The following is a 19,106-nucleotide window of genomic DNA, read 5'->3' as shown; positions in this document are numbered from 1 at the left end:
TCAGTTTCAGACGCTGCCGTTTGGTTTGTCCACGGCACCTCGGGTCTTTACAAAGGTAATGGCCGAGATAATATTTCTTCTTCGAAGAAAAGGCGTATTAATTATCCCATACTTGGACGATCTCCTAATAAGGGCAAGGTCCAGAGAACAGCTAGAGATGGGTTTAGCACTATCTCAAGAGGTGCTAAAGCAGCACGGATGGATTCTGAATATTCCAAAATCCCAATTAATGCCGACAACTCGTCTGCTGTTCCGGGGGATGATTCTGGACACAGTTCAGAAAAAGGTTTTTCTTCCCGAAGAAAAAGCCAAGGAGTTATCTGACCTGGTCAGGAACCTCCTAAAACCAGGAAAGGTGTCTGTACATCAATGCACAAGAGTCCTGGGAAAAAATGGTAGCTTCTTACGAAGCAATCCCTTTCGGCAGATTCCATGCAAAGGGATCTGTTGGACAAATGGTCAGGGTCGCATCTTCGGATGCACCTGCGGATAACCCTGTCGCCGAGGACAAGGGTATCCCTTCTGTGGTGGTTGCAGGAGGCTCATCTATTGGAGGGCCGCAGATTCGGCATGCAGGATTGGATCCTGGTGACCACGGATGCCAGCCTGAGAGGCTGGGGAGCAGTCACACAGGGAAGAAATTTCCAGGGAGTGTGGTCGAGCCTGAAAAAGTCTCTTCACATAAGCATTCTGGAACTAAGAGCAATCTACAATGCTCTAAGCCAGGCGGAACCTCTGCTTCAAGGAAGACCGGTGTTGATCCAGTCGGACAACATCACGGCAGTCGCCCATGTAAACAGACAGGGCGGCACAAGAAACAGAATGGCAGAAGCTGCCAGGATCCTTCGCTGGGCGGAGAATCACGTGATAGCACTGTCAGCAGTATTCATCCCGGGCGTGGACAACTGGGAAGCAGACTTCCTCAGCAGACACGACCTTCACCCGGGAGAGTGGGTACTTCATCCAGAAGTTTTCCACATGCTATTAAACCGTTGGGTAAAACCAATGGTGGACATGATGGCGTCTCGCCTCAACAAGACACTGGACAGTTATTGCGCCAGGTCAAGAGATCCGCAGGCAATAGCTGTGGACGCGTTGGTAACACCTTGGGTGTACCAGTCCGTATATGTGTTTCCTCCTCTGCCTCTCATACCAAAGGTATTGAGGATTATACGGCAAAGAGGAGTAAGACTAGTGGCTCCGGATTGGCCAAGAAGGACTTGGTACCCGGAACTTCAAGAGATGGTCACGGACGATCCGTGGCCTCTACTTCTGAGAAGGGACCTGCTTCAGCAGGGTCCTTGTCTTTTTCAAGACTTACCGCGGCTGCGTTTGACGGCATGGCGTTTGAATGCCAGATCCTAAAAGGAAAAGGCATTCCAGAAGAAGTCATTCCTACCTTGATAAAGGCAAGGAAGGAAGTCACCGCGAAGCATTATCGCCGTATTTGGCGAAAATATGTTGCGTGGTGCGAGCAGCGGAGTGCTCCGATGGAGGAATTTCAACTGGGTCGTTTTCCTACATTTCCTGCAATCAGGATTGTCTATGGGTCTCAAATTGGGATCTATTAAGGTTCAAATTTCGGCCCTATCAATATTCGTCCAAAAAGAATTGGCCTCAGTCCCTGAGGTCCAGATTTTTATCAAAGGAGTACTGCATATACAGCCTCCTGTGGTGCCTAAGGTGGCACCGTGGGATCTAAATGTAGTTTTAGATTTCCTCAAATCCAATTGGTTTGAACCACTAAAGAATGTGGATTTGAAATATCTCACATGGAAAGTGACTATGTTACTGGCCCTGGCTTCGGCCGGGAGAGTATCTGAACTGGCGGCTTTGTTTTATAAAAGCCCTTATTTAATTTTCCATTCGACATAGGGCAGAGCTGCGGACGCGTCCGCATTTTCTCCCTAAGGTGGTATCAGCGTTTCACCTGAACCAGCCTATTGTAGTGCCTGCGGCTACAGACGACTTGAAGGACTCCAAGTTGTTGGACGTTGTCAGAGCCTTAAAAATATACATTTAAAGGACGGCTGGAGTCAGAAAATCTGAATCGCTGTTTATACTGTATGCACCCAACAAGTTGGGTGCACCTGCTTCTAAGCAGTCGATTGCTCGTTGGATTTGTAACAAAATTCAACTTGTACATTCTGTGGCAGGCCTGCCACAGCCTAAATCTGTTAAGGCCCATTCCGCAAGGAAGGTGGGCTCATCTTGGGCGGCTGCCCGAGGGGTCTCGGCATTACAACTCTGCCGAGCAGCTACGTGGTCAGGGGAGAACACGTTTGTAAATTTTTACAAATTTGATACCCTGGCAAAGGAGGACCTGGAGTTCTCTCATTCGGTGCTGCAGAGTCATCCGCACTCTCCCGCCCGTTTGGGAGCTTTGGTATAATCCCCATGGTCCTTTCAGGAACCCCAGCATCCACTTAGGACGATAGAGAAAATAAGAATTTACTTACCGATAATTCTATTTCTCGGAGTCCGTAGTGGATGCTGGGCGCCCATCCCAAGTGCGGATTATCTGCAATACTTGTACATAGTTATTGTTAACTAATTCGGGTTATTGTTTAGGAAGCCATCTTTCAGAGGCTCCTCTGTTATCATACTGTTAACTGGGTTTAGATCACAAGTTGTACGGTGTGATTGGTGTGGCTGGTATGAGTCTTACCCGGGATTCAAAATCCTCCCTTATTGTGTACGCTCGTCCGGGCACAGTACCTAACTGGAGTCTGGAGGAGGGTCATAGGGGGAGGGGCCAGTACACACCACCTGACCTGTAAAAGCTTTACTTTTGTGCCCTGTCTCCTGCGGAGCCGCTATTCCCCATGGTCCTTTCAGGAACCCCAGCATCCACTACGGACTCCGAGAAATAGAATTATCGGTAAGTAAATTCTTATTATATATATAGATGAGGTAAATGAAGCAGCGGCACTCCAGTTTAAATCAATCAACGAACGTGTATTGTATCAAAAGCATACATGAAGTGGTCACTTAGGGCCAACATTTCGGGGTGCGCAACCCCTTTGTCAAGGTTCACGACTTAACAAAGGAGTTGCGGACCCCGGAACGTTGGCCCTATGTGACCACTTCATGTATGCTTTTGATACAATACACGTTCGTTGATTGATTTAAACCGGAGTGCCGCTGCTTCATTTACCTCATCTCTACTTTATTTTGCTGCGTGGGCACCTGGGATACTTGCCAATATTGGGAGTGCCAGGCAAATCCGCTTTTATATATATATATATATATATATATATATATATATATATACATACACACACACACACACACACACACATGATTCCAGATGTGCGGCACTCACAGCATGAATAAAAAACGACTAAATGGCCCTACACATTCGGCGATGTGCCCGACAGCTGATACGGCAGACAAGCAACCCAGCGGCAGGGGGGTGGTGACGGGGGGAGTGAAGTTTCTTCACTCCCCCTGTCACCTGGCGGCCTGCTTGTATAAGACGCCAGGCACCAACGATGAACGCGCATGGGGCCGCGCATCGTTCATCATTGGTTCCTACACACTTAACGAAATGAACAAGTTGTATATATTAGATATACATATTTTTTAAATGTAATATATTTTTTTTTTATGTAGTGTGTGTGACCCCCGCCACCGCATCGAGCTGACCGCACGCTACTATTTCAAACCTGACATGGACCGGCAGCTAATCAGTGGCTGCTCATGATTGGCTGCTGATTCGAGGCAGATTTCAAATAGTATCGCCGCGGTCATAGGAGCTGCAGTGCCACACCAAAGGCCGCCAACCACAACCTCCTCCTCTGTTGCACCGCTGCCTTCAGCCTCCTCTGCTGCCCTCAGTCCATCTATGCACCTCCGCCAACTCCCACAGCCTCCTCATCCACGTACCATCTCCGTGGATCACAGCCTCCTCCGCTCCGCGTCGACCACAGCCTCCTCATCCACTGCACCGCAGACCACAGCAACCTCAGCACCACCGCTGCTAACTAGGTAATCTTACCCTGCTGCATCTCTCTCTCCCTAGTCCCTACTATATGCCCTTCCTGTCCCTCTCTCTGTCACTTTCCCTGTCCCTGCTGTCACTCTCCCTGAATTTTGTCTCATTCCATGTGGCATAACGTGACTTTCGGCTTATCCTGTGTGCTAGAATGTGAATTTCAGCTCATTCTGTGTGCTAAACTATGAATTTTGACTCATTCTGTGTGCTATAATGTGAATTTTGGCTCATTCCATGTGCTATAATGTGAATTTCGGCTCATTCTGTGTGCTATGATGTGAATTTCGTCTCATTCTGTGTGCTATACTGTGAATTTTGGCTCATTCCATGTGCTATAATGTGAATTTCGGCTCATTCTGTGTGCTATAATGTGAATTTCGGCGCATTCTATGTGCTATAATGTGAATTTCGGCGCATTCCATGTGCTATAATGTGAATTTCGGCTCATTCCATGTGCTATAATGTGAATTTCGGCTCATTCTGTGTGCTATAATGTGAATTTCGGCTCATTCTGTGTGCTATAATGTGAATTTTGTTTAATTCATTGTGCTATAGTGTGAATTTCAGCTCATTCTGTGTGCAATAATGTGAATTTCGGCTCATAACGTGTGCGATAATATGATTTTCGGCTCATTCTGTGTGCTATAATGTGAATTTCGGCTTATTCTGTGTGCTATAATGTGATTTTCGGCTCATTCTGTGTGCTATAATGTGATTTTCGGCTCATTCTGTGTGCTATAATGTGAATTTTGGCTCATTCTGTGTGCTATATTGTAAATTTCGGCTCATTCCATGTGCTATAATGTGAATTTTCAGCTCATACCGTGTGGTGTAATGTGCAAGGGCACCAGTACTAAATAGGAAAAGGGGTCCTACTATTGTGGTGTATAAGGAGTACATGGTGTGGTAGTGTTAAACTACATGCCCCCTTTTGAGTGATCACGCCCCTTTTCCGGAGCACACGTCGAATTACAACTTTCACATTTCCATACTTCCACTTCAAAATTTTCACTTCGACCACTGTATATATATATATATATATATATATATATATATATGTATATATAATATATATAAATATGATAAATACAGCACTGGTCACGCACCCATATCAGTAGCCCCCGTCACACCCCCACAACCCCTACGGAAGTACACAATAGGCCCTTCAAAAATATCAGCTCCAGGCCCATGAGGACCTTAATCTGGCACTGAGTACTATGATGTCCAGCTGACATTGGCTACAAAAATAAATTCTGCTTAGAGGAAAAGGAGTAATTCTAGCAACTGCACTGGCGTATATCTAGTCTACATGCATCTGCACACATATCACTCTTTACTGTCATGGGTAAAAGGATGAGTATAGGCTTTTGGTCCAAAGGTGGCAGTATTTCTGAAAAAGAGCAGTTTGTGAACTGTCCACATGCTGCTGTAGTGAAGGTGTATCACAAGGGGACGCGCTGCCTCACTGTCGGGATACCAGCAGACGCATACCTCCCAACTGTCCCGATTTTGGCGGGACAGTCCCGTTTTTCACGGTCTGTCCCGCAGTCCCACCCGCGGGTCGCAGTGTCCCGCGGGTGGGGATCCCCCCCTGTCACTCGCTGCTCTGAGGAGAGCAGCGGTGAATAGATGCTGTGCGCATGCACACAGCGTCTATTCACGGCAGAGAGGGACAGGGGGCATGGCCAGCAGCTCTCACAGCGCTGTCCATGCCCCCATAATAACGAAACAGGGCGTGGCTTGCGAGTGTGGCACTTGCCGCGAGGCCACACCCCCTTTTCGATAGGTCATTCCCCCTACAAATCGTTACTGTCCCTCTTCATCTATTATCAATGTTGGGAGGTATGCAGATAGGATGCCGCTGTTGGTATAGTGACAGCCGGCATCCTGTCTGATGGACAAATGTATGTATTCCATCCAGCCTCAGCACAGTAGCAGCAGCAGAAAACACCAGTAAAATGGCAGGACATCCATTTTTCTGAAGACCTGTGCAGGCACAATGCCAGATTCTACTGCACTGCAGAGAGGAGGTGGTCTCTTTTATGCAGCAGAGAGGAGCATGTGAAATGTACAACCTAAAGCCGCATACACACGGTGTAATATAAATACCGATATTGATTATATCGGTAGAAAACATAGTGCATATCGCACACTGTGTATACACCTTGCAATGCCGATGTGTGGTCCCGCGGGGTCGGCATCGCAAGAAAAAATAGAGTGTGCAGGCAGGTTTATGCCTCCATTCACAATATAATCAATATTGGCAGTTAGCCTGCATCGCACCGTGTGTATGCGGCTTAAGTTAGGATTCTAAAAAATAAATCTTTTCCCACTCTAAAGGGGTCATTCAGACCTGATTGCTCGCTAGAGGTTTATTGCACTGCCGCGAGTAAATAGTTGCCGCCCATAGGGGAGTGTATTTTCGCTTTGCAAGTGTGTGAAGCCGACCAGTACAAAAAAGTTTTTTGCAGTTTCCGAGTAGCCCAGGACTTACTCAGCTGCTGCGATTACTTCAGACAGTCCGAGACGGGAATTGACGTCTGACACCCGCCCTGAAAACGCTTGGACACGCCTGCGTTTTTCCTACCACTCCCAGAAAATGGTCAGTTGATACCCAGAAATGCCTTCCTCCTGTCAATCTCCTTGCAATCGGCTGTGCGAATGGATTCTTCGTACAATCCATCGCCCAGCTACGATCCGCTTTGTAGCCGTACGACGCACCTGCGCATTGCAGTGCATACACAAGCGCAGTTCTGACCTGATCACAGCGCAGCGAAAAATCCTAGCATGCGATCAGGTCTGAATGACCCCCTTAATGCAGTGTAAAACTTAACCTATAGCAGAGTGTGTGCGGATAAGGGCCAGAATTTTGAAAGCAGGAACCAAGATTTTTTGGCGTGCGCTCCCAAATAGGGGGCATGGCCCAGGGCCATCTTAACAGTGTAGGCCCCCAGGCATCTTCCAGTGGTAGGGGGTACTGTCAGTGGCAGCTTTGATGTCCCGCGGGTGGTAGGTGGTGTTCAATCTTCTGCACAGCATGTTGGACCTGGAGCAGTAATTTCTGCTAATTACTCTTTTACTGCACAGGTGGGAGATGCGGCGAGAGGGAGAACACTAAACTCTAGAAGGAGGCATTGGGCTGAATGAAGAGGCCCCGGTACATGACTTCCAGGGTAGTAGGGGGTGTTTAATATGCAGGGGAGGGGTGGATAGTGGAGTGGGCTTAATATCATTTTCTGGTGGGAGGACAGCTTGCTTGACTACAGATATCTCCAGTTCCTGGAAATAACTTTCAATGGGATAAAAAAATCTAGAGAGTCCCATCTTTCAGGAGGTACTGGGTACTTGGGGATCAGAGTTCAGGAGCCAGAGCAATCCATCTACAAAAAAAAATTAAACTGCATAACAGGCGTGTGGAGCTGGAGCAGGGACCAACTGCTGGAAGGATATATCTGATCGTGGGCATAGCAGAGACAAGCTGCCAGTGTTCACTGAAAGGGGAGATTCTCAGCTTTTTGATTATACCCTCAGAAAAACTCTAAGTCAGACAGAACCTGAGATATCCGGTTGGGAAAGCAATTAACGGGCTTGGGTGGGGACCACTGCTTTGAAGTCGAATATCTCTGTTTCCCCAGGGCCGGTTTTCAAAAATCTGGTGCTCCTGGAAAAAGGGGATCCTCAGCTATCAGCTTAGGGCCCTTATACTCCTGGGGCCATTAGGCAATTGTCCATTGAGCCCATACAAAAGACGGCCCTGGCGTGGCCTCTGCAAAAGGGCTGTGGCTTTGCAAAGCTGCAATACTCAACCATACCCGTTTTTCATCATCATGGGGCATGCCCAGCACTCTATGAGCTGCTGGCATAACCCCAGCCCCTCTGTCTCTCGTGAATAGATGCTGTGCACATGCTCAGCTGGACAGTCCCAAAACAAGTCAGTGCCCCTCGAAAATTGGGACAGTTGGGAGGTATGGCTTAAGGGCCACATGGGGTTGAAAATGTTCAAAGGCCTATTATGAGAAGCAGAGGAGATGTGACCAGTGTGGGTGTGGCCAATGCCATCTCTTTACACTAAAAACCCCAATGTGTACATATGAAAAAGTTTGCATAGATACACATTGAGGGTTAGGGTTAGGCACTAGGGATGGGGGCTAGCCCAAGCTGTCACCCCCCAGAGCGTTATCCGTAGCCAATACCGCCCCCCACCCGGTATCCGTTTGGATGATCAACCATGTTATGGTCGACAGTCATTAGGTCGTCCACTAATGGTCGACATTGACATGGTCGACATGGACACATGGTCAACACATGAAAATGGTCGACACATGAAAAGGTCGACATGAGTTTTTCAATTTTTTTTCTTTTGGGGAACTTTTCCATACTTTACGATCCACGTGGACTACGATTGGAAACGGTAATCTGGCACCTTGCCCGAAGCATGGCGAGTGAAGCGAGCCATGCGAGGGGACACGGTGCACTAATTGGAGTTCCCCATCACTTTACGCAGAAAACGACACCAAAAAAAGTAAAAAAACTCATGTCGACCTTTTCATGTGTCAACCATTTGTCCATGTTGACCATGCCAATGTCGGCCAATAGTGGTTGACCTAATGACTGTCGACCATAACATGGTCGACCATTCATACCGGAACCCCCCCACCCCCCTTCCCCCAGGGTTAGCTGTAGTCGATACCCCTCAAGGGTTAGCCCTAGCCTCCACCCACCGAGGGTTTTGGCCCATACACACGGCTATGCCCAATTCTCACTATGCAACAGGGGCTAGGTCGTCACATAGTCAGTATCACAAGCACACTCATTATGTGCTTGCGATACTGACTATGTGCGATTTTGGCTAAGTGTCAGTTTAGACTATCTCTTCTATAGAGATAGTCAAAATTTACTTGCCTGCACAGTCTATCTAGGCTAGCGATGCCGACCGCGCGGGACCACGCATCGGCATCGAATCGGGATCACGAGGTGACTTTCACCTTCCGATCTGAACTAACTTTTCTTACGATTTTGACTATAAAGTCAAAATCGTAAGAAAAGATCTCACCGTGTGTACACACCATTAGGGTTAGGCTGTGTGACGGGGGGGGGGTAGAAATATTTACCCCTTCTGATGTCGATCACCATTTTCAGTGTTGGGATGCTGCAGTCATGTGACCGTCGGCATCTCGTCTGCTGGCAAATCATATGTATTCCTTCCACTACAGTCCTCAAGTATCCCCAACAGGTCATGTTTACTGGATTTCTTTAATCAGGAACATGTGAGTTAAGTATTTTTCATGACCTTTTGGGGTTATTTGTGGACTTAAGTTGAGAACCACTGTATAGATTGATTTGCCCCTAACAGAAAGAGGCTCATTGTGAACTCAAAGGAGGTGCTAAGGATAAAAGAGACTAGAAAAAGAAAATTGAAGCGAAGCAAATCTGCCCATACTTCTATACTAACAGCAGCGACATTCTGTAGGGTTTTTTAAAATAAATAATAAATACTGAATCAAAGCACTAAACAGCTAAAAATATAACTACAATTTTATATATCTATATATATATATATATATATACACACACACACACATAATTGCAATGGGAGGGGTCGACCCTACATCGGGGTATTTTAAAAAAAAATACCTACGGAGTGGCATCGCAGGAACAGAGCTTTCTCGCAAGCTCTTTCCCTGCATGCGATAATTGATACATCTGTGCGATGTAATAAATGATCACAGTTCGGATTGGATCAATTACCTTATATTACATGACATCCGCATCCTTGAATGCAGGTGGTAATAAACCGGCCACTAAGCCTAACATTTTCTCAGCCAAACATCCCAAACATTTGCTTCTCTTTTCCCACTAATATTGCAATAGGGAGCTGCCTGATTTATTCCTGGAAATAATTTCCTTTCCTAGTTTTGAAGTTTTAAAAGCCCTGTCTCTAAGATGTGGTGACAATATATTTGTTTCAATATGTGTCACACTGGTTAATTAGTAAAACCTGAAAGTATCTGAAGTTGCAGAAGTGACGTGGTGTTACTGGTAGTAACTTCCGAAACGACAATTGTTTCAGATGCATCTTTGGCTGCAATGACAATGGCCCTCATTCCGAGTTGATCGTTCGCAAGGCGATTTTAGCAGAGTTACACACGCTAAGCCGCCGCCTACTGGGAGTGAATCTTAGCTTCTTAAAATTGCGAACGATGTATTCGCAATATTGCGATTACAAACTACTTAGCAGTTTCAGAGTAGCTTCAGACTTACTCGGCATCTGCGATCAGTTCAGTGCTTGTCGTTCCTGGTTTGACGTCATAAACACACCCAGCGTTCGCCCAGACACTCCTCCGTTTCTTCAGCCACTCCTGCGTTTTTTCCGGAAACGGTAGCGTTTTTAACCACACGCCCCTGAAACGCCGTGTTTCCGCCCAGTAACACCCATTTCCTGTCAATCACATTACGATCGCCGGAGCGAAGAAAAAGCCGTGAGTAAAAATACTTTCTTCATTGTAAAATTACTTGGCGCAGTCGCAGTGCGAATATTGCGCATGCGTACTAAGCGGAATTTCACTGCGATGCGATGAAATATACCGAGCGAACGACTCGGAATGAGGGCCAATATACACCATACCCTCCAACATGACCCGCCCCACTAGGTACAAAAGGCTCTGTTTCTGGACTTCCCTCTTAATTTATGATTTCCATCACCTGTGTTGAACTAGTTAAATGATAAGAAAGCTGTTTCTTCACAGATGATGGCAATAATAAATTAAGAGGGAAGTCCAGAAACAGAGCATTTTGTACCTAGGGGGTAATTCCAAGTTGATCACAGCAGGAAATTTTTTAGCAGTTGGGCAAAACCATGTGCACTGCAGGGGAGGCAGATATAACATGTGCAGAGAGAGTTAGATTTGGGTGTGGTGTGTTCAATCTGCAATCTAAATTGCAGTGTAAACATAAAGCAGCCAGTTTTTACCCTGCACAGAAACAAAATAACCCACCCAAATCTAACTCTCTCTGCAAATGTTATATCTGCCCCCCCTGCAGTGCACATGGTTTTTCCCAACTGCTAAAAAATATCCTGCTGCGATCAACTTGGAATTACCCCCCTAGTAGGGCGGGTCATGTTGGAGGGTATGTATACACTACTAAGTAATATTGAAAGGAGCCGTATATTGATAACGTGTATATGTACTAACATAGGGTCCGTTGTAGTTTTGCGAAAAATAGCAAAACTAACTCTTTTCTCTAGCATGCAGTGGGCCGCCCAGCACAGGGCAAGGCTGCCCAGCATGATGAGTCCTCCCCACCGCTGAAATCTTTAGGGTAGTCCCCTGCCTTCGTGGGCCCCCATGTTTTGGGTTGCAGCGTCATGCAAATGGTCTGGACACTCCTTCGTTGTCAGGCCGCACCCATCCAACGCCGTAAAGATGCCCGCAAAATGCTTCATCACTGCCCCCCCCCCGACAGGACTCATACTGCACTTTAAGTCCTCGTGCAGGCACGCAGCGGCGTGCGTGCATGCGCAGAAGTGCAGAAATCGCCAATAGGAGCTGAACCGGTTTCTTAATGTCATATAAAAATTTAGACAATTTTAAGGGGACATATGATGCTGTCTTGAATGAATGTCTGTTTGCTGAGAGCATCTGGTATGTATTCAGCCTCTGCCTGTTCAGAACCAAGCTTATGCAACTTTCTGTAATGCATTGCCATATGCATGTCAGCTGCATTTCCAATAGAAACTGAAGGGCAGTAACTGGGCTGTGACGGAATGTAGGCAGAGATCAGTGAGGATGTGCTGGTGGACCACAGGCGGTGCAGATGCGGATGCATAAATACGCCTGTCTTCAGATTGATCTTCTTTGGCCAGTGACAGAGCTGGTGGCAGTGCGCGCTGATAATGATGAGGACTATGACCGGTTGTAGAGACGTGCACAACTCTGCGTACCAGAGAAAATATGCACTTAAGGTCTGATTCAGGGATACACGCAACAGCTGCCGCAGCTGGATTTTAGTACGCAGCAGTTGTGCAAAAATAAAATATGCTAATGTCGCACCTTCCGGGATTTCGATTGAGACGCCTTAGATCTGCCACTTGTGTATGAAGATGCAGACATTAGACACACATCATTTGATAATCTTTCTGAGTGACGGCCCCCATACATCTGGTGGCCTCTTTCCTCAATACACCAGCACCACCAATCTGCTAACCAGATCGGCAATCCTTTGGGGATTTGGGGAAATAAAACATGTAAAATAAAAATGCCTGATTTTCCGGTCCTGACTGTTTTAGGTCGGGATTGGGGAATCTGGATTATTACAAATTTAATATTCCCAATTCCCAGACCTGGCTGTCAGGTGATCTGTAATGATTGGGGACCATAGTAAGACGTCACGTCAGATCTATTTTAAATGCGTAAAGGATCACAGTTACAGTCTCAAACATGCCCCCCAAATGGGAGGCATGTTTGAGTGACTTCTTCCCTCTTACTGCCCACCATCGTAAGACCATCGCAGCCAGAGGCGGAACTACCGCCAGTGCAACCAGTGCGTTGCACTGGGGCCCGCCTCTGTCCCGGGGCCCAAAGCATGTAATGAGTCAAACTGACTCATTACATGCCGCTGTGCGCTGCGGGCAACCGCTGCCCGCAGCGCACAGCCACCCGGAGAGAGGAGAGGAGCAGCGGTACGGGGGAAGGAGGAGGAGGGAGGTGGAGGAGGGAGCCGCAGCAGCGCTTTGTTACTGGTGGAGGCGCTGCTGCTGCTCTGCTTCACTATAGGCTGTCTTCCGAGAACAGCCTATATTGAAGCAGAGGGGCAGCAGCAGCAGCGCCTCCACCAATAACACAGCGCTGCTGCGGCTCCCTCCTCCACCTCCCTCCTCCTCCTTCTCTACTGCCTGGGAATCGTCAAGCTGCACCGAGGAGCCTGAGCCAGCGGAGAGGGTAAGTATAATTTTTCTTTCTTTCTTTCTTTCTTTCTTTCTTTCTTTCTTTCTTTCTTTCTTTCTTTCTGTCTCTTTCTTCTATCTTTCTTTCTTTGTTGGGACTGCCTGCTGCAATGTGTAAAAATGGGGGACTGCCTGCCGCAATGTGTAAAAAGGGGGAATCTGCTTGCCGCTATGTGTAAAAATGGGAGACTGCCTGCCGCTATGTGTAAAAAGGGGGAATCTGCCTGCCGCAATGTGTAAAAAGGGGGAATCTGCCTGCCGCAATGTGTAAAAAGGGGGAATCTGCCTGCCGCAATGTGTAAAAAGGGTGAATCTGCTTGCCGCAATGTGTAAAAATGGGGGACTGCCTGCCGCTATGTGTAAAAATGGGGAATCTGCCTGCCGCTATGTGTAAAAAGGGGGAATCTGCCTGCCGTAATGTGTAAAAAGGGGGACGCTGTCTGCCGTAATGTGTAACAAGGGCACGCTGTCTGCCGTAATGTGTAAAAAGGGGGACACTGTCTTCCGTTATGTGTAAAAAGTGTACGCTATCTGCCGCTATGTTTAACAAGGGCACGCTGTCTGCCGTTATGTGTAAAAAGGGGACGCTGTCTGCCGTTATGTGTAAAAAGTGCACACTGTCTGCCGTAATGTGTAAAAAGGGGGACGCTGTCTGCCGTAATGTGTAAAAAGGGGACGCTGTCTGCCGTAATGTGTAAAAAGAGGAATCTGTCTGCTGTAAGGTGTAAAAGGGTCTCTACCTGGTGTAGTGGTGCTACTGTGCGGCATAATTTGAATAATGGAGACTACTGTGCACCGTTTTATGAATTGGTATTATATTGTGGCCACACCCCTACCCCACGTAGCCACGCCACTATGTATGTTTGCGCGCGCCTACGGCGCGCACTGCCCCTGTTTTGCATGCAGGGGTGGGGCTCCGATGCCGTTTCTTGCACACAGTGCTAAAATGTCTAGTTACGGCACTGTTGCTAGGCATCCATTTCTCTGGCCCTGAGCAGGTCCCCCTCACCAGATCCTCTCCAGGGCTGAGGGGGTGGACTTGGATGGGATGGGGGGCGCAAAGTATTTTGTCGCACCTGGGCCCACCGCTCGCTAGTTCCGCCACTGATCGCAGCACATGTGCAGTTTCTACTTATGTGCCAGTGTACATCGGCATTGTATCCATCTCACCCCTTAGTGCGTGAAAACAGGAGCAATTACATCACACTTGCGTTAAACTCTGCATCAGTTCCAGTTTCCAAAAATAGTTTAATTTCATTATGACCGCAACTAGGGGGTGGCTACGGGGGCATACGACCTGGGCGCCGTATTCGGGGGGGCGCGGAATTAGAGGGGCCACCTTGTTCCCGGCTACAGGCAGTTGCAGTGCTACTGTTGCACTGTTAGTAGAAGAGCTCCGGGGCGTGTGATTAGAGTCTTCCCCCTTTCCCCAGGCACAGGCAGCTGCAGCGCTATTAGGAGAGCTCCAGGGCCCAGCGACCGTCCTGAGCAGCAGCAGCAGCACACCCACTGCGGCTATGCAGATAGGAAATCTCCTTACCGGGATCAGCTTCAAAAATCCCACTCCGGTGCAGAAGAGAAGCAGGAGGAAGAGGAGGCAGAGAAGGACTAGAAAGAGCCGGAGGATTAGCCAGACCAGCGGAGGGAAGGAGCAGGTCCGTCTGTGGTGACTGGCGCTAATCGATCATGATCAGGAAGAGTCGGCTCCACCATGCAGGAAGGGTGAGTCCAGCTATGTACATAGGGGGCACAATGTGTGTACACTCTATGGGGGAAGAAATGTACTGTATGTATATGTATGGGGGCATAGTGTATGTATATATATATATACATATATATATACGGACACAGTGTGCGTATGTATGGGGCACAGTGCATGTATATGTATGGGAACGCTGTGTGTGGGGGGGGGGGAGGGGGCACAGTGTTTGTATGTATATGTGTGTATATATATATATATATATATATATATATAATATATATATAGGGACACAATATGTTGGTATGGGGGCACAGTATGTGCATACCTCCCAACATGACCCTCTCCAGGAGGAACAGAATGCCCTGCTCCTGGGCTTCCTTCTTAATGCATGATTGCCATCACCAGTGCTGAAACACCTTTCTTATCCATCAACCTGTACAGCACAGGTGATGGCAATCATAAATTAAGAAAAAAGTCCAGGAGCAGAGCATTGTGTCCCTCCTGGAGAGGGTCATGTTGGGAGGTATGCACTATGGGTTCTAGCCTATTGTTTTTTTATATATATATATATATATATATATATATATATATATATATATATATAAATGTGGCAGGGACGTCATAGTTCCACATTGAGTTAATGTGGAACAGCATGATGTCCCAGGTTTAGCAGAGCAGCAGCAGGACTGAGGGTCCAGTCCAGGTTTTGCCTCAATCAGTTGTCAGCCAGAAGCTAGGCTAATTACCAGTAATTAACAGCACCTGTAATCTGCCTTTTTGCATGTGTTCAGTGCACAACAGAAATGGAATAATTTGAAAGGAAAATAACCAATAATTATAAGTGGCATTCCCATTTACTTCATTTCCTGAAATATTTATATTCTAAATTCATATTATGGCCATAATTTATTATGTGCACTGCTGAGAAATATAGCAAAATACCATCTCCGTCTGAACGGTTCCTCCCAGTGGCCAAATCAGCATGAAAAATTGCAGAACACTTGCACAATGCAATAGTGCTGGGGGGCTACCAGGGGGAAGGGGGGGGGGGGGGGGGAGCATCCCCCTCTCTGTCTGCAGTTTGTTTGTGACCCCTCCCCCTTTCTAGCACCTGATATATAATTATCTACAGGTATGATTGAGCAGCTACCAGTGTTTATCTACAATGGAATAACTTGCAAACTCGATAGTGCTGTGTTGGATTTTGTATGTTCTCCCTGTGTTTGCGTGGATTTTGGATTGTGTTATGGTTTACTCCGACAATCCAAAAACATACTAATAGCTTAATTACCTTCTGACAAAAGAATCAACCCCAGTGTATATGTGTGGGTGTACATGTGATAGGGAACATAGATTATAAGCTCCACTGGTGCAAGGACTGATTAAATCTGTTCTGTACAGCGCTGCAGAGTATGTGTGCACTATATAAATTACTGTTAATAAATATGTTTTAAAATATACGTTCCACTATAATTTTGCCTAAATATCTGAATCGTACGTAGGGCCCACCAGAGAAGAACGAAGGTAGCACATTGTGGTTTATGATAAGTTGCACTTACCTGCTCCATTCTTTTTGAAGTAACTCAACCTCCTCATGTCCATCACTGCCAGTTTTGGTACCCCGAGCTGACACGCTGCAGCAACCCATCCTAGGACAGCTGTGGCACTGCAATCTGCTGGACAGCAAACCTCAGAAGCACACAGGCAAGTGGAAGATGTTGGGAGATGGGATGGTCGCACACATCCTTCCTCCTACAAATCACAACTGTGTGGAGAGGGGGAGCTGGACATTGACAATATGCTAGAAAATTCAGAAACCGGTAGTGTGAAATGAAGAGAGCTTCCTGTTAGGTTAAAGCTTGTTTCTCTTTCCTGCAGAATGAGATGACCTGAGGGGGGAGGGAAGCTCCAGCAAGTTTCTCAGTTTTAGAGAAAGAAAAGAACTTGTAGACAGGGTGAAAGGCGAGACAGAGGCAGAAAAGATCCTGACAAAGGAATAAAGTCTCTTTGTGCCAGTCTAGGAACCTATGTGGCTAATTGTAAGTGACACTGTGGAGTCACTATTCTGTATAGTACAACACTTCTGCACATAGAGAGGGTAGTAAATCCTAGCACACTGATGTGTCTTAGTGAACTATACAATCTCACTGCATGGAAACAGCGACTGTCAGAGATATCAGTGCAAGAGTGACACGTAGGAATAATTCTGCAAGTCGTATTCTGCCCTCAGCCAGGTATATCCTAAGGCCAGTCCCTATTTGTGGGCGGAGACTTGCACACCTGCAATGATATTAATAAAGCAAAGGGAAAATTCTAACTTACAAAAACATTGCGACTAAAATAAAGTTGCCTGCGACCATTATTAGTATTCATAAATACATATGGGGAACTTATCAAAACTTCGTTTAGCAATTTAATGACCACAAGTATTTATGCCACAATAATCAGGCATATTTTAAAACTTTTTAGATTATAGTTAGATCGATATTGTTCACATAAGTGAATCTCATACTGGGGTTTATTTTAGGATCAGTATGGACTTCTATATATAGCATACTGGCATACATTTTTTTTATTTGGTGCATTTGAGTAGCAGCTGGCCGATGATTTTAGTACTATGCGTGCATCTGAGTCACAGCGCAAATGTGCCGTGGCAGTCTTGCAGAGGAGGTCGCAGACATGATTTAGACGCAGAGTGATTGACATAAAACAGGCGTAAGGGAGAGGTTAAAGGGAGTGGCGGCAGGATGCGGTTATGTGACAGTCGGTCAGGAGATCACCGGTCACAATACCGGTGCCAGCATCCCGAACACTGACTTGCCTGCCGGTCGGAATGCCGACCAACAGGGACTAATCCCACTTGTGGGTGTCCATGACACCCATAGGGTGGGAATAGAACCTGCGGCAAGTGCAGTGAGCCCACAAGGGATTACAACAGCCGGGATTTTATACCGAATCTGTATATTTACAGATTTTAGAAGTAGAGATGTTGCCCTTAGAAACCAATCAGATTCTAGCTAATATCTTTTAGAAGGTGTTAGATAAATGATAAGTGGAATCTGATTAGTTGCTATGGGCAACATCTCCACTTCTAAAAACGTGGTGGGCAACGCATAATAAGCTAACCGAGGACGCTCGGTTAGAAACCAGCCCACGGGAGAGGTAATTTTGACTTTATCTGACATCGGAGCATTTCTACATAGCGGAGCCATTTTAAAACATTCATGGGACTGCAGTTACCTTTCTAAATCCTATGAACTACTCTACATTATAACATTTCATTTATACCCAGGATACGATACTGTTTCTATTTGTTGGATACAAATGTTGCATATTGTTACCGCTCACTTCACAAGTGCTTGTTTTATCTGATATCCAGTACAGGGCATTTGACTAGTTCCCTATAAGGTTTAAGTCCAGATTACATGGTTTATTGTACGGAAAAAAAAATTTATTGTCATATTCAATTATTTTTTAGAATATATCTCAGCATACCTCAGCTTTTGTTCATGTTTCCAGTTCCATTGCGCAGCTGAGTCCTTTTTCAATCATGTCAATATTTGTGACTTCTTAAACAAAAGCAACACCATAGAGAGGGTTGTATCAGATGATGTATTTCCACAGGGGCCCAGATACCATGCCCAAATCACATACCAATCAACACTAAGGCCTAATTCAGACCTGATCGCAGCAGCAAATTTGTTAGCAAATGGGCAAAACCAGGGGGGTAATTCTGAGTTGATCGCAGCAGGAACTTTGTTAGCAGTTGGGCAAAAACATGGCACTCATTCCAAGTTGTTTGCTCACTAGCTGCTTTTAGCAGAATTGCAAACGCTAGGCCGCCGCCCTCTGGGAGTGGATTTTAGTTTAGCAGAATAGCGAACGAAAGGTTAGCAGAATTGCTACTAAATAATTCCTTGCAGTTTCTGAGTAGCTCCAGACTAGGGAGGCCAATCTCGGGATCGGTGGGATCCCGGGATTTGGGCCCAAAAATGCCGGGATTTGAATCCCGGGATTGGAGCCTCCAATCCCGGGATTCACGGGATTAGAGTGCGCATGCGCAGTTTTGCCGGACAGCGCTGAGCACTATAGCACAGCGCTGCCCGGCTGTCAGCGATGTAGTTACATCAGCTATGGACACACACATTTCAAACGTAGCGCCGGCCGCCAGCCAATCAGAGCTGGCAGACCGGCAGCCCGCCCGTAAGTAGTAAGTGTTTATCTTCGCTACCTACACCCACACTCTCTGCTCCTGACATCCTCCCTCTGCTCGCTACACCCACCAGCACCTTCCCTTCCTGTACCTTACATGCTCACAACACAGTGTACACACCCACCCTCCCACTGCTCCCTACACCCACTCTCCCGCTGCTCCCTACACCCACTCTCCCGCTGCTCCCTACACCCACTCTCCCGCTGCTCCCTACACCCACTCTCCCGCTGCTCCCTACACCCACCCTCCC

At 46.8% G+C, this 19,106-nt stretch overlaps 1 protein-coding gene across 2 annotated transcripts in view; it reads right to left on the bottom strand.

Annotated features, from left to right (window-relative positions):
* The window catches only part of LOC134966428 (probable pleckstrin homology domain-containing family N member 1), a 101,240-nt gene extending 84,358 nt beyond the window's left edge, over window positions 1-16,882 (bottom strand). The window contains exon 1 of one of the 2 annotated variants that reach the window (XM_063943166.1): window positions 16,203-16,882. In XM_063943166.1, coding sequence (XP_063799236.1) covers window positions 16,203-16,291 — 89 coding nt within the window. In that variant the 5' untranslated portion in view covers window positions 16,292-16,882. The remainder of the gene's footprint in view (window positions 1-16,202) is intronic. The other variant, XM_063943165.1, reaches the window with a different exon arrangement.
* Window positions 16,883-19,106: the final 2,224 nt, after the last annotated feature.

The sequence above is a fragment of the Pseudophryne corroboree genome, chromosome 10 (assembly GCF_028390025.1).
Source record: "Pseudophryne corroboree isolate aPseCor3 chromosome 10, aPseCor3.hap2, whole genome shotgun sequence".
Classification (NCBI taxonomy): Eukaryota; Metazoa; Chordata; class Amphibia; order Anura; family Myobatrachidae; genus Pseudophryne; species Pseudophryne corroboree.
The sequence above is the reverse complement of the archived record's forward strand: the minus strand, read 5'-3'. Positions and strand labels throughout refer to the sequence as shown.